Source organism: Chanos chanos, chromosome 6 (genome assembly GCF_902362185.1).
Source record: "Chanos chanos chromosome 6, fChaCha1.1, whole genome shotgun sequence".
Taxonomy (NCBI): Eukaryota; Metazoa; Chordata; class Actinopteri; order Gonorynchiformes; family Chanidae; genus Chanos; species Chanos chanos.
The window spans coordinates 19,540,288-19,567,221 of NC_044500.1; the positions used below are offsets into that span (position 1 = coordinate 19,540,288).

Sequence of the window (26,934 nt, forward strand, 5' to 3'; positions counted from 1 at the left end):
TTGATTGAGCACTTATCAAAATAAAAGGCACGGATGATGACTGATGAAAATCTTGACGTGGTCAAGGTGTATTCATGCCAGTTGGGTTTGCTCTACAACGTTTTACAGACTTGTTATTGTGATTTATAATCTTTTGCCACTCCGGTGCGTGTAGATTAACGTATGCATTTGCAGGCAGGGAAAGCGTAGTCAGCAACATGAATTCTACAGTTCTCGTATTTGATTCACGGGGGGAATGGAAATTTCCTATAGCCTCTGAATGCTCAAACTCAGACATTCAGACGGGCAAAAATATCCATGCTTGCGCAACTCATTTTTGTTATTAAAACTCCATTTAGTCCTACAGTCCTCACACTGTAAACACATTTCTCTGTAAATATAATGTGGTATTTATGAATACACTACAAATCTATATTGTAAGTATAAGTACAAGAAACTTTACTCATTTGAGTTCAACTGAATTTACTTCAGTACAATTTTATTTCACATAATTAATTTAATCCGGAGTATCCATTGACGAACAGAGAGTTATTCTGCAGATAGGGAAGAACGCCGATTCAGTAACATCTAGCCCTGTGGAGTCATTTTGTGCTTTTTGAGCCTCCTTTAGAGTTGTGGGTCGTGAATGTGAAAGTAGCGTAATCATACAATAATTATGATTGGAGCAATTAGGTTCTAACATCAGGATTACAGAACAAGCTGAGGTCAGAATTCATGAAGCTATTAAATTCTGCGCAGTAAGGACTTATTAAGTCCCTTTTCGCCCAGGGAACTGAAATGAACTACAACGGAGAATATATCTATCAAGCCACCAAGACTTTTGAAGCACACTGGGCGAACGGCTCATAACATATACAAATACCCCTGTGAACAACATTTCCCATGTTGCAATCTTCCTCATATTCCGTAATTTCCGGTTGACAGGAGCCGAATTTCCGCGCCTTTTCGGTTTTAGACCTGACTGAAGAATTTAGCCTTTAGCTGTCATATATTGACTCAGCTGTCACTCGGCGATATTTTAACAATTTGGCAAAGTAATTTGACTTTTTATCATGTGAAATGTAAATATACTGGTGCACAAAATTTAACATAAAACTATGTTGTTACCATCTGATATAGCAAGACTTGTGCTGGGTAAGTGAGATCAGACCACTTTTGTTTTTGTTTCCATGCTAGCTTGCTACATACTATTTTACAGTTATCCTGCTAGTTTGTTTTGTCAGCTATTGTTAGTTATAATTTCAGATTTTTATGCTCTTTTCAATCATTTGAAGCATTTTGTCACAAATTTCCAGTAGACGGGTAGTTGGAAAATAAAAGTCACGTCAGTTGTGAAACTGGCTTAGTTGTGGAGACGTTTTCTACAGCTAACCTTAACTGTTCATAAGCAGAATAAGGGTCAACCTAATCTTAAGACAGTGGTTGTGAATAAGATTTGCAGCCGTAGGTCTACTAGTTAAATTCCTTAGGGTGAATGACTTACCGCTATGCCATCGCCTGTCTTTCTAAATTCGTTTTTCGCTCGTAGGGTACTTGCAACAAGAAGGGCTAAATGCTACCAGTCGGACATTCATTGTGGAGAGCCCAAACCTAAAGGAATATGCGGAGCACACAACAGAGGATGGCACAATCCCTGCCTGTGTATTTGTAAGTCCCTTTTTTTTAAACCCATGTTTTGATTTCATTAACGATCAAGTGATGTCTGTAGACTTAAGTTTTGCCTGTGGTAATTTATCTAATTTCTGTGTGTATGTGTTCCAGTCTCTGTTTGGGAAAAACCTCACAACAATTTTGAATGAATATGTTGCCGTTAAAACAAAAGGTATGTAGCATTCTTGGTGAACGTAGAGATCAAATTTACAGTTAAAAGTATTCCCATATGCTGATCTGTTTTGTTTTAATTTTGTCCCACAGAAACGAGCCACGAGACTCAAATTCCCGCCATGATGACGTCTTTATGGAAAAAGCTGGACTTCACCCTTAATCAGATAAAGTAATGGACTCATATTGATCACAGCCTGTTAATCAAACTGTCATCTCTATTGTTTGCTCCCTACTTTGCGTGAAGTGGTGCCATGTGTGTGCGCTTGTGCCTGTAATAATTACACATATCAGCTTATTGTATGAATTTGCTGAGATGTTGGGAAGCTTATTGGACAGATGTTAAGACAAACTTCACTGTTTTCTCCAGATGCATGCAGAACTCTCCAGCTCTGCAACAGAGCCAGCGACGTAAGATTCTTTGAGATTTTTCTGATCATACATATGTAAAAACCAAGCTGTTATTTCTTTATGTACCCAATGTAGTTACTGTTTTTTGCAGATATGTTTGTTTATTTATTTACTAGAGCTACGATTTTCTCCTCCTATTGAACACCATACAGAATAAGTGTGTATTATGTGCTTCATATTTCTGCTCGCTCCTGCAGTCCGAACCAGAAATGGCATCGCCAACATGAGGCGTCAGAGGGCGCTGACAGCTGCCCCGGCACCCAGCTCAGGGTACATGACTGTGTCGATGCCTCAGCAGTGTGGAGCTAGTCCTGCCGCTACCCCTCAGGGTGGCATGCTGGGTCACTCCACCCCTGTGTGTTACACCAGTCAGCAGACACGCCCCTCCACTGTCAGCTTTGGTCAACCAGGACAGGTCCAGGACGGGGGCCGCATGGTCGGCAGTGTCAGCCGTGAGTGTAGACAAGTTCCTTGTTCAGTCAAACACTTGTTCAGCAGTGTCAGCTGTGAGTGAAGTCCAATTCTTTATTCAGTCAAACACTCACTCACAGATCCTCATTCACAGTTATGTATGAAGATGAACTTAGTCTGAAGTTTGGTTGTTTTGCTGTTTATGTGATGTTGCATTTTTGGTTGAAGAAATGCAGCGTAGTATTTTGTAGTGTCATATTCGATAAATAAACTCATTCCCTCACCTGGCATTCTGTAACTGTGCAGGAGATTCACCCCTGCAGATACTGGTCCCTGATCACAGATTTAACCCTGGACCCCTGTCTCCAGGCCGCAGGAAGTGGTGAGGCCTTTTTGTGGCTGAATGAAATCAACAGTCATGAATTGAATAATGTAAAAATTCATGACTGAAAAATGTAAAAAAGAAAAAAAAATTGACTCCTAAGATTTGACACTTGTCTTATTATCACTAAACTGTTAGTCTCTGAGTTTTGATGATTGTTTAACATTTTTAAACACAGAGCTTTACGTTGACATCTTGTCAGTTAAAACACAAGGCGTTTGATTTCAGTGACTCACCGAGGCGGCGGGGTGGGAGCCAGTGTGGAGCCAGTGGGCCTGGCAGGAACAGTGTTGTTTCCAGTGTGCTTACGGTTGAGCAGCAGAATGAGGAGACGGTGTCAGAGAACTTTCCTGTGAGTGGAGACCAGAAAGCTGTCCATTTTTTCCCCTCTGTGATTAAGATCATTTTGGATTTATTTCAGTTGTTTTATGTCTTTCATCATATTATGTATTCCGTTGTAGCAAATGGTGATAGAAAATGCTCGGGAAAAGATTCTAAATGACCGGTCTCTTCAGGAGAAGCTCGCAGAAAACATCAACAAAATCCTTGCAAGGTAAGTGTTTTCTGAGCAATCTTTCATATACCTGCGTGCTTTAATCCCTTCAGTTGCTGAAGGTCGAAAGTTTGAAATCATTAATGGTACGTTCATTAATGGTATATCAGTGTGAAGTTTAGGAATTTTGATCGTAATTCCACGTTTGTTTGTTTTTTATGTTGTTGATAGTGACATTAGTCCCCAGATGTCAAAGACATCGTGCAGCACTGTGGAACAGGACCAGTCCATTGATGAAATACTTGGCCTGCAGGTATGTTAAAATTTCACATCCAGATGTTTTAATACTTTAAATACTGTGATTAAAACTTGTTCCTTTGTCAGCGAGCGTCAGTGTGCTGTCTGTCTTTTTTTCTGTTCTGGTAGGGTGAAATTCACATGACAGATGATGCTATTCAGGATATACTAGAGCAGACTGAATCTGATCCTGCCTTCCAAGCCCTTTTTGATCTTTTTGACTATGGTAAGTAGGTCATAAAGATACAATCCTAGTGACCTTGTAGAAATAACTTGCAAACGGTTTATTTATTCTCACATGACGGCATTGTCATGCCTGAATAGATCATGTATTAATGTAATGTATTAACAGAGATTTCTGTTTGCATCGCAAAATAGACTGAGCAATTCTAAAGTGTTTATAATATTATGCCAGGGAACCCCTTTATGGTGCTGTTCTCTTTGTACTGCATAATTTGCAGGACATCTATAAGTGCTTGCATGAAGCAGCACGAAGTGAAAACAGAGGGGGGTGGGGGTGGGGGTGGTAATGAATTCCAGGAAAGAGTTATGAATAGAGAGCTGGACTGGGATAACAGAGGAACGCATACTCTGCTTTGCTTCAGAAAACGGTTTTAATTAAGACAACATCGTTTTGATGTTACATCAAACCTGCATTTTTGGAGGAATTCATCCTGCCTTGGCAGCTGTCTTTTCATATTAGGGTGACTGTGTCTCCTACATGAAATTGTATGTTTTCTGACCCATCTTTCCTTTTACTGTCTACCTGTGCAGGTAAAGGTAAAACAGGTGAATACCATGACCGGGCTGATGGGAGCCTCAGTAACAGTGCTCAGGAAAGTGATGAGTCAGGGCTCGTGGATGACTCTTCTGAAGCAGCTAATACAGGCAAGACCTTTTGCTTTTGACTTAAACAATTTACTCTTCGGTTCTCAGGTAAGCTGTATGACTAGTTTTAGGCTGCATTTCGTGTTGATTTGGGGAAGTTCCATTCATGGGGGAGTTCATTTTAGTGTTGATCCCAACTGACTCGTAGCTGTTTAAAGTGGCTGAATTTACCCTCTGTTCTGTCCTAAAGGAACTGGGCATGAGGACTCCACCTCTGGGGGAGAAAACACTGTGAGAAAACTCAGAAAAAGAAACGTGCAGGAGTCCAAAAGCAAAAGGAAACCGCCTGCAGCTGCTCCAAGCACATCAAAGTCATCTCCAGGCACCAAACTGTCACGTCCGGCGAGTGAGTCTGGACAAACGGGGCAAGGAACAGCACAGGTTAAAAATGGGAGCAGCAGGAAAAGAGTTTCGGTTCCTAACCAAAAGGAAACGAGAGGCATTGGCGCTGCGTCATGTGAGCAGTTAAGTAAAAACTCAGAGTCTCACTTGTCGGACAAAAATGCAGGCAGCTCTTCTGCAACTGAGGAATGTACAGCCATGGATGTGGATGAGGCTGTGAGCGCTCCAATGACAGAAATGCACCATCTGCAGGATGGCTCTCAAACACCTGTGCTGGAGAACTTGCAGGCTTTCAAAAGTACCAGCGAAAACACCACTGTGATCCCAGTAACAAAGCCATCTGAGCTTAATCCCAGTGCCTTTGGGGCTACAGTCAGAGACGAGAATGGGAGTATGGCGGAAACGCCTGCCGGAGAGACCAGTGGTGCATCTAGTGGAGTCATTGGAGGTTCTGGTCAAACTGGAGCTTTGCCTTCTCTCCACATACCTCTGCATGACTTGGGTGAAACTGGCAACGGAGGGCCAGGGCAGTGTCTCTCACAAAACAAACCTCCTTCTCTTGACCCTGCTGCTCAGGAGAAGGAGGCAACAGTCAAGGAGCCTCAGACAAGGGGCTCAGGGAATGCAGCTTCTCTTACAGAGAGCTCATCCCTGCTGATTTCCACTTCAGCAGATCCAGCCGCACCTTCCGGTTCCACCTGTGTTTCAAACAGTCAGACCAGGGAACCCGATCCCAGTAAGATAGTCTCTCTGAAGATCATTATCAGTGATGAACAGGACGAGGGTCCCACTGACTCTGCTCTCAACCAAGCGACGTGCAGCGTCACGGGAGAGCAGATCCCTACCATCTTCCTCTCCTCACCTGGAAAGTCACCCACCAAGGGCCTGACCTCTGCTAGTTCCGCCGTCACGCACGAGGAGACTGTGCAGGCAGTCAGCAGCTTACAGGGGACGGAGGTTATTGGAACATCAACGCCTCTGTGTCTTAACGTTCAGGATAACGTGCAGCGCCAACAGGCGGGTGAAAAGATGCAGGAAACTAGCTACATCCAGCTGGTGTCCGCCAACCCTTCCTTTGGAGGTTCAAGTAGCTACTTTGTTGTGACGGACCCTTCTGCGGCTGACCACCATTCCAACCTGGTAGTGCTGCCAAGTAACGGACCGCAGGGGCCCATATCTGCTGCGTCACACGTGGTAGCAACTCCGCCTCGGTCAAGAGCTGTCGTCTCCATGTCTCCAGATGTCTCTCAGACCTATTCCACCGGTAAGACTAGGATCCTTTGTTTCATCGAGGCTAACTGTGCCGCTGATCCTACCCTGTATTTCTTCTAAATCTGTGGTCTTCACATGTCCTCCCAAACTCTTTATTTTTAAATCTGGCGCTACCAAGATTTAGCTCTATGGTTTACTTGATGTTTTACCTGTATGCTTTTCCATTAACTGAAAAGAATTGCCGTTATTATTGTCGTTGTAGGGTCAACAATCATCATTTCTTCACCTGTACAGCCCATGTTACAAAGTGTGGTTGTACCTGTATCTGTAGTAGGGCAGAACACTACTGGGAAATTCACTGTTGTTCCCAACCAGGTGAGATTGATTTATATGTTAAACTTAAGCAATGAAGTGCATTGTCTTTCACGTACTACTTTGCCTGGAGTACAGAAGTGTGGAATGTAGTTTGTTAAGCAGATGTAGTAAGGAGTATCTGTTTTTGCAGGTGTTGACTTTGCCATGTCCCACCTCGGTAACACAGCCTGTAAAGGTGAAATCCAAACCAAAACTGGCTCCGAAAGACTCCACAGACTCTGGTGAGTGAGCTTTCTTTCTTTCTTTTTTTAAAATATGAATGTTGAAATGATTTGTTATTCATTATGTTATTTGTATTTCATAACCTCTGACACTGCAGATTACAGTAGTTTTGTGTCCTGTACTTGCCATGAGAGAAATCTGACCTCAACTTTACTGCAGCCAAATGTGTTGTTATTTTCAGTGGAGAAATCTAGGAATGATGGGCAATCCTGGCAAAGAAACAATCAGTAAAAATGGAAATGTTGATTTTAAAAAAAATGTACCTGATTGTTAGTTCTATTACTAAAAATAAAAATCATTTAAAATAATGTTTTAGGCAAATCAGGACAGTCCGGATCCATCAGTGGTTCAAAGACGCTCTTACAGTCTGGCCAGAGCTCAGAGCAGCAGAAGAGTTCCACCTCTAATTCTAGCCATCGCAGAATGCTTTGCTTTGACGTCACGTCTGATAACACTGTAACTAGTCAAAATACCACACAGGTCAATAAAACGCCGTCATCCTCTGGTGCGGTCTCATTATCACCAGGCCAACTGTGTCGTAGTGACAACGCAAAAAGCGGACTGACGAAACCTCTCATTTTAGGGAGTGGTAAAGCTAAGAGGAGAGTAGAGACTGTAAGGTTAACAGAAAAAAGCCAAGCGTCAGCAGCACGAGAACCTCACAAAACCACATCAAACCGACAGCAAAAGGAGTCCACAAAGAGTACACCCTTCGAGAAGCCTATAGATCAAACCACCAAATGTACTAGCTCTGCAAAGACATCCCCACCTCAGCAGGAGTTCTCTGTTGGGGTAGAGGGTGGTAGAACATCTCAAACATCAGATAAGGAGGATGAGGATGTTGCACTGAAGGTGAAGGACACAGCACAGAATATAAGCTCCTCTGGTCCAGGTCGTCAGCAGGTTGTCACCTCAGGCAAGACCAAGGACACAACAAAACCAGAGCCTCGTGACCAGCAGCCTGTGAAGGGAAACGATGAACTGTCCGGAAAGATTTCCTTGCAGGAATCGCCTCAAGTCAGTGCTAACAAGGAGAACGAAGTGGGGGGCGTGCAGCGGGAGCAGGGTCAGACAGCCGCCCCGTCGTCTGAAGAACCTGTGTCTTTCACTCTCAGGTCACCTACGCCCGTGTCCCAGAGTGGCTTTGGCAAAACCCTCTGCAAGACCAGCCCGCTCACCAAGCAGGCGGCTGAGATGCTCCAGGACATCCAGGGTCAGAACCCTGCCTGCACCCCATCCAAGAAGCAAGGGTCGAACTGTTTAGATCTTCCACTTCCCAGAACGCCAGGGTCGGGGCGGCTGCAGGAAGAGTTTCTGGAGGGCTTAAAGACCCCCTCACGGCAAAGGTCTGGACGGGAGAACGAGGGAACTCCGAGGCAGTTGCCTCCGCCCGCCACCCCGGACATCCCCACCTGCAGCCCAGCCAGCGAAGCAGGGAGTGAGAACAGCATCAACATGGCAGCCCACACCCTGATGATTTTGTCCCGAGCTGCCCGCACGGGAGGTCCTCTGAAAGACAGCATGAGGCAGGAGGAAGCCGGATCCGGTAAACTCGCCCCTTCCAAAACCAAGAAGCGCAAGCACACTGAGCCAAGTCCGCCAGCGAAGAGAGAAGCCCAGATCACTGGTTCATCAGGGAGCAAGAAGAAAGCTAAGGTGAGCTGACATCACAGACAGAATCCCATGTGTGTATAATGTAGTTTTATTATGTAATAAGTAAGAGGATGCATTTCATCGACGACCGGATATAACTTAAAAATGGCCAACTTTCTTTCCCTGCCAGAAACAGAAAAAGCTGCTAGACTCATTCCCACATGACTTAGATGTGGACAAGTTCCTGTCATCTCTACATTACGATGAATGATCCGGCGTGGCCAAGACGTCGACCTGCCGTTTGCTGTCTGAAGGCCCGGAATAAGAGACTGAGAGAGCCTGATTTCATTTGTTTAATGGAATGTGTTTTGATTCATGACTCATATACTTACTGTATAGTTATTGTATATAGACACAATGCAATGGAGCACTGCTGTACAGATAATGTTATTTGAGAAATGCAAGGATTCAAGAACCTTTAACTGAAATACAGTTGAGTAGCCTAATTTAACAAACCTTGATCTACAAACCTTTTAATTTAAATTGACTGATGCTGACATTTGGTTTTTCATCATAAAGTCTGGTAGTTTGAATGAAACCTGTTTTCTTGGGTTTACCCATTCTAATTCTCCACTGTTATAACAGTAATAATGTCAAATCAGACAGAACTCCCTGTTTCATTCTTTAATTAAACATCAACTAAACAGATTATCTGAACGGAGCTGACAAGTCATTAGCCAGTATTGTGGGTCCATCACGATTGCTGGTACAGTTATAGATTTTGTCTCCCTCGCGGAAAACTTCATAATACAGTTTAAAAATCCACATGTCCACACAAAATAAAAGCAGCGATAATGATCAATATTAAATAAGCATAATGCTGGATTGACATTTCCTTCTATGTGTTTTAACTAATTTTTTAGCATACTGTGTTGTTTCCAATGTGTATGTGTGTGTGTATATATATATATATATATATATATATATATATATATATATATTTTTTTTTTTACAGCATGTCCCTGTTAGGGTTCTTGGGAAGCTATGGGTGAAAGACAGAAAAAAAGAGTCAAAACAGAGATTTAGTACATATATGTTGAATGGTTGCTTATTTTAATATTCATATAAAACTGATAATTGGAAATGAAAGAATGGATAATACACAATAGACAAACAAATTTCCATACTAAATTTCTGATGAATTCTGAATTTATTAAAAGTATGAGCAGATAAGCTGCTGGATCTTTATTAGTTTTGTTCTGTACTTGTTATTCCTAAGCTATTATTTTTCTCTGCTAAAACTGAATGGGGAGTCAAAAAAGTGAAAATTATAGAGCCATGAAACTTTACAGGCACATTTCTGTGTTCTTTCACGGTTGGGGTAATCATACCTACTATGACCGGCCAGAGGGAGGCGTTGTGACCTTTTTTTGCCACAACTCATGAACTGTGTCAAAGAGTCAAAAGTCATTTTCCTGCAGATTCCTTTGCCTTAGATGGTGGTGGTTTATTTGGATTTGCCCATTTATTTCCACCAAATTGGATTTTCTGCTGTTTTGAGTTTTGGTTGAGGTGTACTTTTGCAAACTTTGGCTGTTGTTTGTCTGATTTTAAAATTAGAAAGATCACAACAATTATGCAAGAATGAAGAACTTTCGAACACTATGACTGCCACATGTCACCAGTAGATGGCGCTATAAGAGGCAAATAACTGAAAACTGCCTGTGACTCTACTAGCCAAGTTCAAGTTTTGTATGGTTCATCTTTTTTGGTGTTTTACAAGGATATCATAGCTGCCACCATTGACTGAGCTTATAGCAGGTATATGACAGGTTTCTTCGCAAAATGCAGTAAGCATGATTAATGTTTGTGTCAGTTGACTGTAAGGGATACAGTTACGTTATGCCAAGTATCACAGAAGTGTGTCTCTGCATCACATTACTCAAAAGATGAACCTCCGTACCTTGAACAACTAAGGCTGTTAGGACATTTGATCTATCTATCTATCTATCTATCTATCTACAAAAAATGTCCTTCCAAAAAGTCGCTAGACTGCTTGACTGATAGCCCCCAAATTAGGCTTTTAAGAAAGTCTGTAGTCCCAGCTGTATTATATTATCAATATTTCAAATAATGCCAAACTTTGTTGACTCTGTTAACAGCACAGGCCGACAAAAAAGCGGGGTTTTTTTTGTTTGTTCGTTTCTTTGGTAAAAAAAAAAGAGTCATAGTGCTAATGTCACCAAACGTGGTGTGCAAGTTTGCTAGGTGGTTACAAAGCATCATGCGAAATTCAGCAGATTTTGGTTTCTGTCACGCACTAATAAAATAATTTGTGAAAGTACCCTATGAATAATGCTTTGCAGGCAGCAATGAGAATGACTGATCTTGCCAATGTTTATTCCATGTGTGTGGTCAGTGGTGAGATCAGTGCAAAACATCCTGACTGATGCCTCCTGCCCGGAAATTTTTATTGCGGCTGTATTTTTTAAATGTCTTTATTGTTCTTATGACTCATTTACCTCTTGTTATTACTGAAAACTGTAAATGATGTTTATATATATGTGTGTGTGTGTGTATAATTAATTAACGAATGAATGAATGAATTTTTAATTTAAACGCTCTGAGTATTCCGTAGAAAACATTGAAAAGTCAAACATAAGTTAGCCTCGGCTTCGTTTTTCCATTTTATTATATTCAGATGAAACTCACACATAGATACAAAGTATTAGTATTACAATCAAAAGTACTGAAAGTATGCGCTTAGTCATTACACGTAATACAAACTAAGTCAGAATAACATGAATCACAGCCCTTTGGCTGATCATATGTTTAACATTCAGCAGAACTTTACCTCCTGAGACAAAAACAGAAATACTCAAGTAAGGCACAAACTTGTTAAAGTGAAACGTATTATTGGAACCCAAATTGTTACTGAATTGTTAATTGAACCATAACTCTTTGGATTGAGTGCATATGCTTTCTACGTAGATTTGAAGAGTATAGGAGTTTTCGATGGAAATGTTAGTAGCAATTCAGCCAGCCATAGTTCAGCAGAGTACGGACCACTCTCTTGTAGTAATAGCTATACTCGCTCTGTCTCGGTCCATCAGAGAAATAAAGGTACCCTAAAGAAGGAGAAGGGGCAAAAATGTCTGTGACAGTGGAATTCATTTGGGATAATATTTCCTCTGATATTCAATTTCTGTGATAAATTTGTTCTTACCATAATTCTCAAAAGCAGCATCCACTTTTGAGCCAATTCCTGGGAAATCCTGTGAGATGGATCTTGGATATCCGGGGTCCATCTGGGAACGTACTTCGTCGAAACTGAAATTTGTCAAACTGTTAGTTTTGTCTTTTGCGAGCTGTACTGTAACTGATAGCATAAGAGGTGAGAATACTTTGCAGCACTGTACTAGGACCTGTGACATGCTGAAAATTGCTCACCTCCAGTATGACTTGCCCACGAAGAAAAGGGTTTTTCTGGACGTAGGCTCATGCACAGCAGCATCCACTTTTGTGACCCATGATGGGAAGCCTAATTTGGATATGGGCTTTGGGTATCCAGGGAGAAGGGCTTTGGTGGATGCTTTTAATCCCCAGTAATTATTTCCTGTTAAAAAAATCCGTTTCAAAAGACAGTTGTAATTTTTATAAGCACAGACAGATCATTATATTATTATTATTAACCAGAGTTTACCGTCAAAGAGGAATGCGGTATTTTGTGTTTTAACTTCGTAGGCAGCATCTACATTGTCAATCCCAGACCACGTGGATTTCACGTGAGTTAAACGAATCGTTGGGTATCGTGTACTTTTCCTCCAGTAGTACCTGTTATGACAAAGCAAACACAACACACCTGTATTGTAAGGGATATGTACAGCTTTTCCCATAAAAGGGGGTTTCTCTCCCATAAAAGAAAAAAATCATTCACCCATTTTTGAAGAAATAGAGATCTCCCCAGATAGAAGTAGCAGCATCAAACACTAGTTCACGGCTGCACTGCTCATCTTTTGGATTAGGTTTAGGATCAGGTTCTGGTTCTGGTTCTGGCTCTGGTTCAGGTTCTGGTTCTGGTTCGGGTTCAGGAGTAGGTTTGGGTACAGGGTCAGGTCTCCCTGATGGTATCCGAACACCTTTGATGGAAAATATGGCGAAAAATTTAAACAATCATAAATAAGCACCTTCTTTCAAAATTTGGGCTTGTCTTTTACTTTTGTTTAGAATCCCATTGACTGATATGCAGAATTACGACGATGTTTCACTAATATTTTGTTTTTGCCTAACCTTCAAAAAAAAGGCAAATGTGACACTTCTGTAGTAGCCTGTCTGGTCAGCTATTAAAAGTGTTAAAAGTAATAAATGATAAATGATGATGTATGATGTTATAGTTACCATACAAATCCTGAACACCCCTTCTGTCATCGTCAGGTAGTTTATAGCCGTTTGTGTTCACATACTGATAGGTTGGGTACATTAATGCCCTCCTATCCCTGGAGTGATCCAATCCCAAAGCATGACCAAACTCATGGGCAGCCACCAGCAGCAGATTGATTCCTGAACATGTGAAATATGGATTTAGGTTTCTGTCACAGGTTTCTGGTACGTCCAAAGTCCTATTTGGGTAAAACTCATACCTCTCTGGCTTAGTGTCCAATGCTCATCATCGTCAAAGTGCGTGTCCCCTCCTACGCCCTGCCCAGGTGAGTTAGCATGGGCCAAGACACCACCAGCCCCATCAAATGGGTAAAAATCACCATGGTCTGTACAGGTAGAGGTAAAACCGTTAGAACAGTACAATTACAGTTAAAACAACACGGTTTGACGTAAAACACGTGTAAAAACATTAATTTTCCAAACATTTTTATACTGTAGTCTTTTTTTTAACAAATTATCTTAAAGAGTTTAAAGTCTTACATCCGCCTTTAAAGAGAATCATGATATCGGCAGTTCCACTGTAAATTTGCTGGAAATCCAGGGGGATGACATCGCTGTATAATTTAAAGGCCTTGGCAATGGTGGCGTCCACCTCTGCTCTACTCAGATCTGGTGTGTACATTGTTATTCTGTAAGACAATGTGTGGTTTTGTCATGTTTAAATGTTACGGCTGACTAAAAACAAATAAATAAATGAGTGATAAATGGAATTGACTATGACCCAGAGGTCATCTGAGAACATGACATGAGCTGTCAAACATGACCGGATGAATTGATATTTCTGGCTCTTGACCTGTATGTGATGGCTGTCTTCTCCCATTTTGGGCGTCCAGGAAAGTGGCCATATCTACTCACATCGGAGACTCCACACCTTGGTGCTTTCATCACTTCAAGGGTATTTTTGTCCAGCACCCCAGTGACCTCTAGGTCAAAGAATGCCTGCATGGCTTTAAGGTGTGTCTCAAAAGAATCTATACTGATTCTGCTGACGGTTGAATTTAAAGTCCCAACATCTGAGTAGAACTGAGACAGGTAGTCCTTGTGTGGAAGAGAAACAGAAAGACCAAATAAAGTCTCCCGAGTATTGTAGTATCCATTTACCTGGTTTCTAAATGAAATTGAGATTAAGACCATTGTTCTGCATAAAACATGTAGGATTATGTAGTGTTCTTAAGAACTGAATATTCGCATATCAATAGCACAGTTAAATATAGCCACCTCCAAATTTTTTAAACTTCTACAGAGATGAGTAAAATAGATTAAACAACACAGATAATGAACTGTATTTTCTCATATATATTCACTTGTACATATATCAACACTGTATTTCTTTATTTTGAGATTAATTTGAACACAATTACTTGTTCGTCATCATGTATTTGTATAGTCAAAATGCAAACACTAAACCATTACACAAGTATTTAAAGACTGACTAAATAAGTCTTTCCTAAATGGAAACATCCGCAAACTTTGCACAAAATACTACCTCAGCCAGTGCCTTTTCTTCCCCCGTCACTGTGGTCTCTGGTGCCTGTGTCGGTGCAGCCCGACACAAAAACACAAACATGGCAATCAGAAACACAGAAACCACAAGTCGGTCCATCTTTACCCAAAGCATTCACTGTCTCCCTGTCCCATCCATCTGCTTTTATCTGCGATGTTTCGTAGCTTGAGGCATACATTGTTCTTATCAGATAGAAGGGATTAAAAAAGTCCACATCAAGTGCCTGTGTGAAACTATTTGTACATTCCTGACATTGTTACAACAAGCCCATGGCCTAAAGCTAAACATTGTAGATCATAAGCAAAAGGCTGAGTTGCTGTTCTAGGCAAGGGCTAATAAGTTAATTATGTAAGAGACATAAATTATAAAATCATCATCAGGGTACATCAGGGAATATCTGAAGTGCATCTGAACAGAGGCAGAAACTCTTTGTTCTGAAGAGCGTGCCTGTGTGTGAACCATCATTATTTTCACCAATGTCTTTATTCATTTTTGTGAAAAAAATCACAATCAGAACAGAACACACAGTCGTTTTTTAATTTAAAATACTCATGTTTGATCAAAGAAGAGTAGGCCTAATAGAGAAACATTTTATTATAAAGGGAAATGTGTTAGGCCAGTATATTTTAAAAATATGGCTTTTTACTGGCACGTACCTAAGAAAAACTGCAGGTTTGTTTCCACACAGCAGTCATCCATCAAAGTTTATCTCAATTGGCTTAATGGAGACTTTTTGGAAACTGGCTTGCTTAACATTTCATTCCAGATATTTCACAGTTGTACATGTTAACCAAAAGAAAAAAAACCCTTGAGCACATTGTGTTCCGTTTTGTCTGGTTTCCAGTCTACAGAGACAGTTATCTTTGTATCTAACAGCCGAGCCAAGCATTCGACCTCATAACATACACAACGTGTCCTTGTCAATAAGTAAAGCTGTAGGCCTTCGGTCCAGAAAACACGTGAATGGTACACGCTAATGAGTTAATGAGAAATGCATCTAATTTTTTTTAAACTAAATTCAGGAGTTTACACCTTTCAGACCAATGCTTTGTTCTGGAAAAAGACACATGGCGTGGTGGTTGTGTGTGTATTTTCACATGAATTCCTGGATTGATTAATGTCGTGACTTTATCGATTTATCGATTCATCTTGCCAAGTTGGGCTATTATAAATTAAGAACAAGCATCTGCGATGGACTAGCGACCTGTCCAGGGTGTTTCCCTGCCTTTCGCCCTAACGCTGGGATAGGCTCCAGCAGGCAGCTTCACTTTTGCTTAAGCCCTTGGTTTGGCACTCGTGTGGGCCGCGGCCTTTGCCGCTCTCACGATTTCCCTGTTGGGGAAGCTGTACCTTTGTTCCCGGCCGTCATAGATTCTGCTGTGCACGACGCTGGACGACCCCTCTCCAGTCCACTGCCTCCACTTTACCTGTTTTGTTTCTGTGCTTTTGACTTTTTGTCTTTGTTTTGTTTCTGTCTTTGCTTTGTTTCTCTGCTGGTTCTGTTTCTTTGCTTTGTTTTGTTTCTCTGTTGCCTTTATTTGGTTTCCTTGTTGGTTTTGTTCCCACGCTTTGCTTTCTGCAATTGATCTTGGTTTGTTTCCATACTAATTGTTGCCTTATTTTCTTTTTTTGTATGTTGCCTGTTTTGTATTGGTTTGCCCCTGCTTTCCTGTTTTGTGCTCATCAGAGTGCTGTTGTTGATCTTACTTCATTCATTCATTGTTACTCTGCATTCAGTTTGTATTTTTCTGTTCATTTATGCTGGTTTGGTTGTTTTTGTTGTATGTATTTAATTGGCTATTGTCAGCAGCTGTCTTCTGGGGCACACTACCAGTTTGGCTGCGATTTGTATGGACTACCATATTGACTGCTCTGCTCTGTTTATTGTTGGAACAAATATTCTATTTGTATCAATATCAATCCAAACTAGTCAGCAATTTTGGAAGGTATGGTCTTGCCCTTTTCTTTATTAACTCAGTGTTCATCAGTTTTGCATCGAAGCACTTCTTATGGTGCATATGTTGCTGTGGCGTTATTGTCTGTAGATATGAGTATTATAGGTCAGGTTCTTATTAACAATCTGTTTAATTTGGCTGTTTGTACACACTGCAATGCTAGGCATAGTTTCAATTTGGCACTGCAAGTTAATTAATGTAATATTACTTCTGTTAGGTACCTCAGTTAGCCACGTTTTGGATTACCTGTTAGTAAATTGAATTGTTTGTACTTTTCAATTTTTTTCTTTCTTTTTTTTCTCTCCTTAATTAGTCGGGAGCCTTCTTAGATAAGGAAGGTAGTTAATAAGATGTGCTACCAGAAGAGATGTGGTATGTGTAAGATCCTGCAGCTTGCCTCAATTTGGGAGGCAAGCATAGGAGGAGTGGTGAACCTTACTTTGTCTTATTATTGTATGGGTTTAGGGTGTCTGTGGGATAAGGGTTTTTTCAACGGACGCACCGCCTTCAGGGTTCATTTTATGCTAATGTTCTGTAGATTTAGTGCACAAGTGAGCATGGACAGGTTATTTTTCTATTTTTTTAAAAAATAGTAGGCCTTCGCTAAACGGGTTAGAACATGCTGATGGTTACTCCACTCTACATTCAAAATAGCCTCATATAACTATGGCTAATGCATCTGGTGATAGGGATAATATTGTTGGGGTTCAACTGTGAGATTTAACTACTGGAATGTGAAAGGGGTTAATCGCTCCATGAAGAGAGCCAGGATATTTGCCCATCTCAAGCATCTTAAAACTGAGATAGCTTCTCCACAGGAAACACACTCAACCGTTAAAGACCATATAAAGCTCAGGAAATCTTGGGTAGGACATGTGTTCCATTCAAATTTCAATGCCAAAGCAAAGGGGACAGCCATTTTAATTCATAAAAAGATACAATTAATTGCTGCTGATATAATATCTGATCCACAGGGCCGTTTCATTATGGTATCTGGCTCCCTTTTTCACACTTGAGTTTTGCTTGTGAATGTATATGCACCCAATTGGGATGATGTGAGCTTTGCGAACAGGCTTATTTCATCCTTGTTGAACTTGAACTCACTTTTTCTGATTTTGGATGGTGATCTGAACTGTGTGATCGACCCAGCTTCAGACCGATCTAACTCCAAATTTAAGACTCCATCTAAAATGGCCACAGTCTTATCTACATTCCTGAGCCAGGTGGGATGCATTGACCCCTGACAGACTCTTTTCCTTTTTTTCATATGTACACCACACATATTTTTTTTCATGGATAGGACCCTCCTCCCCTCAGTTAATAATACTGAATATTCAGCTATGGCTGTATCTGATCATTCTCCTGTACTGCTAGATATCTCCCTCTCTCTTAATTACACAGAACGCCCCCCTTGGAGGTTGAACACCATATTACTGGCAGATGAAAATTTTTGTACAATAGTGTCACGGGCAATAGACAGTTTCCTTGAAACAAATGAGACCGACTCAATATCCTCCTCATTACTTTGGGAGATGCCTATCTTATTCATCAATGTTAAAAAAAACAAGGAAAACAGAACAGAATCGACTCATAAACTCTATAACAGAATTGGACTGTCAATACTCTGTACTGGTCGATGGCCCGATTCTAAAGTTAGGAATCCATTGACTGAAGCCTTGCTGATAACTCTACTTTAGTATAAACTGAGCTGCTGCGGAAGACTCATTGATCTAACGTTACAGGTCAGGTTACTTTCAAAATAATAATGACCTCTCATTCACTAATAAATTTGCACAGTGTCTCGTGTTGACCTTTTACCTTTTACGAGAGTAACGTTAGCATTGCTTGCGAAGTAAAAACAAGAACAATGTGTCCGACAACCCGGACACATTTCACAGTGCACCATCAAATCTAAAATCCAAAGTTTGAAAGACATTTGAATTTTATAAGAAGGAAGGAAAATTGGACAAAAGTCTGGCCATTTGTAAACTCTGTATAACAGTGATTAAGTACAGCGGTAGCACGACAAATCTTACCATTCACCTGGTGAGACAACATGGTGAAACCTATGCTGGTGATGAGAGTTCTGTGGATGGTAATCTCAAAATGTTTGTTCATGCCGTAGGCCAAAGTCTTTTGGTCTAACTGTGTCTATTGGAAAAGGAATAAACACAATGACATGTAGCTCTGAAATGATACATTTGTCTTCCATTTTTTCTGTGCCACAGAGTAACAACAATACTTGGGATTCGCCGGTATGAAATGTATCTATTTAAAGGTAAGCAATGCCACTTTTATAGAATGGCCTTATTTTAGTTTATAATGGAAAATGAATGTCCACAATAAACAAATGTTAAGAACTGTATCAGATTGCATCGTGTCAAATTGCACCAAACTGAATTGCGGTGAATCATACCGTATTAAAATATATCATCCCTGGATCATATTGTAGCCCATGTATCTAGATACATAAGAACCCAAAGAGGCAAGCTTTCACAATAACAACTGGATGGTGAGATAACAGAGATTGCATCCAAATCAAGAGTTGACACAACAAGAAACTGAACATTGAATATCTGGGAGGCTCTTTGAAGACTTCTGTGGTTACCATTTATGCCATGTTGTGCCGTCCTTTGTAAATTATCCCCCCATAGCCCCTCCACATACTCATAAAATGGTGTCCCATTAACTTCATGCGGATGAAATGTTAGATCAGCTGCAATTTCCTCTCGCAATGTTGATACAGAACGGAATGTTCCAAGGGCGGCCAATTGGTAGCAATAGCAACAATTTGGCAACTGCCATCTGGAATTGGGTCTAAACGAATGCTCACGTCTGATGATTCAAAAGACTCTGGTCACTCCTCATGTGTGTGAAAAAATTAGCAGGTGGGTTTGCTGAACTGTTTTGGGCTGAGACTTTGGGTGCTGCTTTTCCTCCAGTCTTGTGACGCTGGTTACATGTAACACTGAAAATCGCCTTTGTGTTGGAGTAGAACTATTGGGCATACGGAACTGAACCTTATATTTGTGCAACTTTAGGTTTCTTTTCACAACTAAATCTGGTAATACAAAGTGCGTTCGTGAAAGTCTATGATTACTGCTCTTCACCCTGACCAACACATTGCCCTTTACCCTATATTTAGGGGGTGGATGACTTCCAGGCAAAGTCATTTGTCTTGCACAACGTTGTGTTGCCTTTCGTGACCTTCTCCTAATCTTCCTTTGGTTATCCTCAAACACAAGCCTATGGTTTTGGGTGAGCAGTGTTTTGTGGGTTGGCAGACAGTGTTCTTAATGAACCTGAGCTGGGGAACAGGTTGACCGATTGGACAGTCTATGACTTTTTCTTGCACAGTACACCTTAAGGGAGACACTCAACTCAAAACCTCCCTTGGGTCTTCATTCATTATCGTGGCATAAATTGGCAAATGCTTGACACAGTTGACTCCTCCTTGTTGATAGTAAACTAGGTCAAACATAATCTTTTTCCTCAGTACACGGTGGCTCTCTACTTTTCCATGGTTCTGGGGATGATATGGCAAGCTCTGAATTACTTTCACTTGAAGGGATTCCATGAGTTTTCATACTGCTTCTTTGAATTCCTCTCCTTGATCATGCTGTAAAAGCTTTGGTGGACAATAGTCAGAGTAAATGTCCTCAAGATGCTTGGCAATCTAAATGCTGTGTTTACTCTCCAATGGTCTAAGCCATATGTATCTGCTAACTACATCTACTATGGTCAGGATGTTCCTGTTTGTGGCTTGGCCATGCTCAGCTCTCTATTTCTCCATGTCAAGAAAGTCAGTCTGGTGGCAATCTTGAACTGCTTTGGCTTTAATGGATTTTGGAATGGGTTTGTTTCCAAATGTGACCTTATGCAGATGGTAGCGTCTTGACATGTCCAATGTGTCTTGCACACTAGCTCGGCTGATGCCAGAGGATTCTTTTCTAAGGTGTATGTTCACCTTTCTTGTAGCACAGCCTATTGTTTAATCAAGAACCCTGCTCACAAGTGCAGGGATAGTCGACTTCTTAGCTACCAATTTTCCAGCAAATGCAATTTCCTGGCCATCCTCACTGCGGCTGTAAAGTTGTCTACACTGTCACGGTCAAACAAAAGCACACTCTGTCCTTGATCTCTGTGACAATAAATTCCCCCTTGAGTGCCTTGAGTATCACATCATAGGTCTCATCTTACCTTGCTCTACCTGTCCATGTCCTGTACATACCCAAATGATACAGGACAGGAGAAAGATTGTTTGCAGAATTCTCATTGTTCCAGATCTGTCAAATACATGAAGTGGTGTTAAATAGTAAGTTTCATTTTTTTAATCATTACTGTGCTGTAGTGTCAAACCCTGGTCCTGAAAAACTACAGAAGGTGGAGGCCCTTAGTCTAATTAGATGTGAGTACTGTGGGTTTTAAGAGACATTCAAGTTTGTATGGAATTGCTTTGTGTTGATTCAGTTATACTCAAAAACTAGAAAGTGGCACCAGGCATTCTACAACCCGCTGAGGTACATTATTCCCTTCTTTTAAGTCTAAACTGTAAACTGAGGACATTATGTGACCTAACATACAGTATAAGCTTATGTATAATGGAGAGTTTCAAGTAAAGCGCAATGCACAAGCAACTTACATAAATATATTATATTATATAATGTTATTGATAGGTAGAAATTAAATATAAAAAAAAGAAAAATATTTCCAACACTTGGCTCTTACACAATGGTTTACAAAACACATAACTGCATTAACTGCGATTTTCATTAATCGGGTGGTGAGAACTAAATCTTCCAAGTTTTGAAGGACCAGGGTTGAGGTCTGCATTGTACATAATGTCACTGGTATTATCAAAGTGTTCTCATAGATAGCAAATAATAAGCCTGCAGTTGGCTATAGTCAGTTAACTTTAATTGGAATGATCTCACAAATTTGTACATCCTCTTGCACTAAATATATGTAAGAAATATTAATCTATGTGCATGAGTCTCAACTAAATAAACCATATTTACTAAACTAAATTAAACCACTAATTACCTTTCAACATGTGTGATACGGAAGACAGAAGTTTGCAGACAAAGAAAGAAAACCTAATGTTAGAGTTACGTGACTGAATAACTTGTCAATCAACAGCCATCTAGTGGTCAATTATGGGGACTGCCAAAGAAAATACACGTCTTCAAGAATGAACTATAGATATCATTTGCTTCGGTTTTAGACTCTTTGTCGAGCTTGTCATGACTGTATTCACATAGTAAGAGATGTAAATAGGGCAAGGATTCTGATTTGGTATTACATTTTCATGTAACCTTTCAGAAGTCAGTTCTGGTATATATACATAGAGAGATAGAGAGAGTGCTGAACAGCTAGAATAGTGTGGTTGAAACAGTTTGCTTTAAAAACTGATTTAAATATGTTTAATTAAATATGGTATTTTTCATGAAAACAAATGGTGGTCTTTGTATTTGAGGACAAAGCATCTTCAAAGAGGTATAGATTTCATATTATATGACATAAAAGTAATTGTCCGTGTTTGCTCGCACTTCATTTGGTACTCAAATGGTTAAGAAGTAAAAAGTAGGGCTGGAGATAAGTCTAACCATCAAGTACCACAAACAAATAAATAGTCATAATTCCTAGAGAGAGAGTAGGTGTGTTTGTGTGTGTGTGAGTGTGAGTGTGAGTGTGAGTGTGTGTGGTCAGGTCTTTTGAGCAGCTAGTTGAAAGAGGCAACAGTAAGAGTAAGTGTCATGGAAGTGTGACACTTTATAGGCAATAATTAAAACTTAAATAAAGTGATATAAGTATATTGTTACATTAACGGCTCCAATTATTACATTTTGTATGATTTTTTTTCTAACCCAGCTCATAATGTAATAACCAGCTAATAATGTAATAACTTATTACATTATGCGCAAAAGGTTATTATGTCATTGGTTCAGAAAATGTATTGCATTTTTTGCCAGCTATTACATTATCAACTTTTACTATATTAAGCAGGGTAAAATTATTATGCTATTGGCAGTTATTACAATAACGGTAGTTATTACATTATTGGCTGCTACAGCGCCTAATCACTCAGCTAGCGTGTGTCTGAAGAAAAAGACAGGGCAACTCCAATTAAACGTCGTTGTCACGCTAACAGACCCAACACAGGAAGGTGAGGTTGATGCACACATTTACACTTCAACTGTCAGGGCACATAGGTTGGTGGTGAACAAGTGTTTTTTCTTTTTTTTTTAATAATTTTATTTATAGATGCATACAAACATACAACACAAAACATACAACAGAACATTACATCGATCCTACCTCAGGGCCACTATATTACACTTTGATAATAGTAATAATAATAATAATAATAATAGTAATAATAATAATAATAATAGTAATAATAATAATAATAAGCAATCAAGCATCAACAGTAATGATAGTTATAATGGTAAATAATCATAAGTGGTACCTGTAATAATAGTAATAATAATAATATTAATCATAGTAATCGTAATAATAATAATTGTTGAAGTGGTTTGTGACCCTGAGAATGAATTGTGTCCGGCAGAGGTGCCAGCCGGATTCTGGAGCAACATGCAATGTTATGAGCTTCAGAGATATGATGCGATTAGCACCAGGAAAGCAGCTGGAAATCAGCCAAACCAGACTGAGGCTTTATTCTAGAGAGGTCATACCTCCACTGTTTAGAATACAATGCAAAAAAATAAGAACAGACTCACCCGTTAGAAATCGTGGAGACCAACCAGCATCCATTGCTGTCTGGCTCAACATGCAAATGCCTTTGGCTGATGCACTTTACCATACCAGAAGAGCTCCATGGAGTGGAAGGCCTAATACTTGGGTCACTTACCAGGCAGCAGCTCACCAGCATGTATGAAGATGTCCTCACCTGCCCCATAGACTCACTTCCTAGCAAAGTCCACTTCAACTTAAATGAGGCTGTCATGCCAGTGTGGTGCCCACCACGTTATGTTCGAGTAGCTCTCAAAACAGCTATGAAGGCAGAGTTGGACAAGCACAAACAGGAAGGCCACTTAACAGTGAGAGAACTTACAGACTGGATCAGTAATATGGTTATCATTAAGAAGGCTGACAAAATTCGAATCTGCATTGACCTGAAGCCCCAGATGACGTCCTCTACAAACTGCCCAAAGCTTGCATATTGTCACTGGTGGACGTGCGTGATGCCTTCCTGCAGTGTAAACTTGACAGGAAGAGCAGCTTCCTCACAACGTTCTGGACACCCTGGGGGCAGAAATGCTGGTTTAAACTCCCTTCAGTGGCTCCTGAGGTGTACCAGAAGAAACAGCATGAGCTGCTGGCTGGCCAGGATGGTGTTGAACCCATTGCAGACGACACACTGATTGTTTGCCATGGTGACATAGAGGGTGAAGCATCCAGAGACCATGATGCAAAGCTTCTCTCGCTCATGGACTGCTGCAGGAAAGTGAAGCTCAGACTCAGTCTCAAAAAGCTGCAGTCTAAATTGAAAGGAGTGCACTTCCACGACTATCTGTATGGCAGAGGTGACGTAACTGAAGAGACTGACCAAAACCCACTCATTGCAATCTTCAACAAGCCCCTCCTCAGAGCTACAAAGCGACTTCAAAGCATGCTACTCACCCTTCAGGACTACTGCCTGAATGTGGTGTACAAACCAGGTCCAGAGATGTACTTAAGTGACACACTATGCAGAGCCACTGCACCTCCATACGGTTCAGACCTGCCATACAAATGCCATTCTGTATGCAGTGTACAGCAGGGACAGCTTGATGCCAAACACATAAATCAGGCTGATTATCTGAACGTCACAAGCCACCACCTTGTTCAAATCAGACAGTATGCTGAGACTGATGAACACCATCAGACCCTCAAGGCAGCAGTCCTGGAGGGCTGGCCAGAAGAGAGAGAGATGCCTATCGCTATCAGGCCTAGTTCACACATACAGGGGTATTTTTTAAATCGTTGATTGTTAAGAAGTGCTTATATGTTTATAAAGGTAGATTGTAGACTACCCGACATGCCTATCGGCACTGTGTCTGTTGCAGTGGTGGAAGAAGTACTCAGATCTTTTACTTAAGTAAAAATAGCAATACCACAGTGTAAAAGTATTTTGTTACAAGTAAAAGTCCTGCATTCAAAATCTTACTTAAGTAAAAATACAAAGGTATCATACCAAACCAGGGGTCCTGATGGACCCATCTATGTGTCTGCACCACCACTACACACAGTACCTGGCACATTTCCACCCAACACTACCATAACTGTATCACCACACACACCTGGCTGTATCTCACCTGTGCAGGGATTAGGGGAGTTTTCCATCACACAAGTCCTTTTTCAGGATGATACTTGAAATTCTTGACAAAACATATTGGGAGGCTGTTGTCTGGGCTGCATCTTTATATTTTATAATTATCATTATTATTATAAATTTTAAAATTTATTTTTATTTATGCTTTATTATACTTCATATTCAAGACTGTGTAAAGGCTTTTTGTGTTTTAAGACTGTTGCTGAAGCCCACCTGTTGTTGAAGTGTTAAATGTCACGTCAGCTGTTAGGCAGCTCCAGGGTCATATGTACAAAAGGGTTAGCAGTGGAGTATAAGAGGTCTGTTACGTTATTCATGGACTCTCAAACCCTTTTTAATTTTTTAAGTTTCTCTGAAAAGGCAGCTCATTTTGTCATTTGCAAGTGCCATCATCATTTCATGTGTTAATTAAAAAAAGACAGAGTCTCTTTTTGATTTTGTGTCTCACCTGCTGTCTGCTGTCAGTGCCAACAATCCGAAGAATTTATTCAATAGAAAAAGTGTTCGAAAATTGCACAGATGTCTGAGTGATTGATTGACATGAAGACATAGTGCTGTGAACTATGGGTGCTATAAACTCACAACTTAGAGGAAATGACAGCCACATACAACATACATCATTTTTTATTTTAAACAAAATTGCCTTAACAATGATTTCCGGTAAAGAATAACTTTTAACTTAAGGCAACCTACCACTTTCTTTTTGAGCACGTTCAGGATCGCACTGCACAGACCGTGAGCAGGTTTGACCGGCGTGTAACACACACACAAACACACTACTTCACACACTTGCACACACACACACACAAACACACACACACACACTGCCTACCTCACTTATATACACATTACCTCACACACACACACACACACACACACACACACACACACACACACGTGCGCTGCAGAGAAGACTGTGGTCTCAAGGAATTCAGTATAGACTCTCGTGACCTTCTTCCCTTCTGCTGTGGTGCAGTCGCCTCTGAAATAAGTCTGTGTGGCTGTGAATTTCTCCGACGACTCTCTTCTCGTCCATCGTCTCCTTTGTGGCCTCACAGTAGTTATGGAGCACGAAACAGGCATAGATAACAAAGGGAAGGTCATTTAGATAACAATTTTTCTTGATCGCTTACACACTGTAACTGGGCCTACAAACTAAACATCCCAAACCATGATGCCATCTACCAAAAGACAGACCCATTTCCCAAAACTATAAACACTGTTCCCCTGTTTTCACACATGATTCAGTTTTGTTGAACTTTTTGTGAAAAACTCTACACACAAAACCCTTCATACATCACTGGCTGCACCATGTGCTCATTTAGAAAGCACTGGCATTCAATATCATTAACTCAAGTCATCACAGCTCGAACCCAATTAACACATATTTCCCCAGGTGGAAACACTAAGAGTTAAAACTGGTCACACACCAATCAGAACCTCAGGATAGATAGATAAAAAGGCCATGGGTCAGTTCACCTGTTTTGGAAAAATGGATCCACAAAGACCTGAAGGTAGAGGAACGTGACCATGTGTGTCACCATCAGCCACCGAGGGGGTCCTCCACTGCCATTCCACCCTCGGTCCATACAACACCATGCTTCTGCTGGCTCTCCTCGATGGTCTGCAAGATCACGTATAACTACTAGACCAGAGGGAGCCAGCACAACCAGAGCAGCCACGCTACATAGTCATTTGGGACAATGTCAGTTTCCACCTGGCTGCTTTAGTTCATGATTGGTTCTTGAACAACGCAAGATTCATCAACATCTTTCTACCTGCATATTCTCCCTTCCTAAACCCCATAGAGGAGGTTTTTTTTCGGCATGGTGGTAGAAGGTCCATGACCCCTACATCCGTGTTCACCTCCTCCGGGCCATGGAGGAGGCTTGTTTGGATATTACGGTTGAGGCTTGGTGTGGTGGATAAGGCATGCAAGGGTTTTTTGTCCCGCTGCCTGGCTTGGGTTAATATTCCTTGTGATGTTGATTAGAATCTCTGGCCTGACCCAGACCAGGGATGGGATGCTGAGGCAGAATAAATGTGATTTCTTTCTTTATGTACAAACTGTTTTTTTATTGTGTGTTTATAATGGTAAATACATGGAAATTATTTTACTTTATTCTATGTTCTTTATCAGTTGCATATTTTTATAGTACATTAACTTGTTAACTAAGTTTCAGTTTATTTTACTACAGTACATTGAGGAATTAAAAGTTTTGAAAATTTATACATATGTTGTGTCTTTATATT

The 26,934-nt window shown here is 40.6% G+C and overlaps 2 protein-coding genes across 2 annotated transcripts; one reads left to right on the forward strand and one right to left on the reverse strand.

Annotated features, from left to right (window-relative positions):
- Positions 1 to 1,097: 1,097 nt before the first annotated feature.
- npat (nuclear protein, ataxia-telangiectasia locus) lies at positions 1,098 to 8,718 on the forward strand. The gene is made up of 17 exons (XM_030778140.1): positions 1,098 to 1,134; positions 1,529 to 1,647; positions 1,762 to 1,822; positions 1,915 to 1,993; positions 2,192 to 2,232; positions 2,430 to 2,639; positions 2,947 to 3,025; positions 3,254 to 3,377; positions 3,487 to 3,578; positions 3,750 to 3,831; positions 3,945 to 4,041; positions 4,590 to 4,703; positions 4,894 to 6,309; positions 6,520 to 6,632; positions 6,763 to 6,853; positions 7,171 to 8,510; positions 8,638 to 8,718. The coding sequence occupies exons 1-17, from the start codon at positions 1,098 to 1,100 to the stop codon at positions 8,716 to 8,718; spliced, it is 4,176 nt and encodes a 1,391-aa protein (XP_030634000.1).
- Positions 8,719 to 11,471: 2,753 nt separating this feature from the next.
- Positions 11,472 to 14,475, reverse strand: LOC115815565 (collagenase 3-like). The gene is made up of 10 exons (XM_030778529.1): positions 14,374 to 14,475; positions 13,681 to 13,925; positions 13,368 to 13,516; positions 13,088 to 13,213; positions 12,846 to 13,007; positions 12,385 to 12,586; positions 12,151 to 12,281; positions 11,898 to 12,063; positions 11,674 to 11,777; positions 11,472 to 11,575 (listed from the first exon to the last, which is right to left on the reverse strand). Exons 1-10 carry the CDS (start codon positions 14,452 to 14,454, stop codon positions 11,472 to 11,474), a joined length of 1,470 nt encoding a protein of 489 aa, XP_030634389.1. The 5' UTR covers positions 14,455 to 14,475.
- Between the last annotated feature and the right edge of the window lie 12,459 nt (positions 14,476 to 26,934).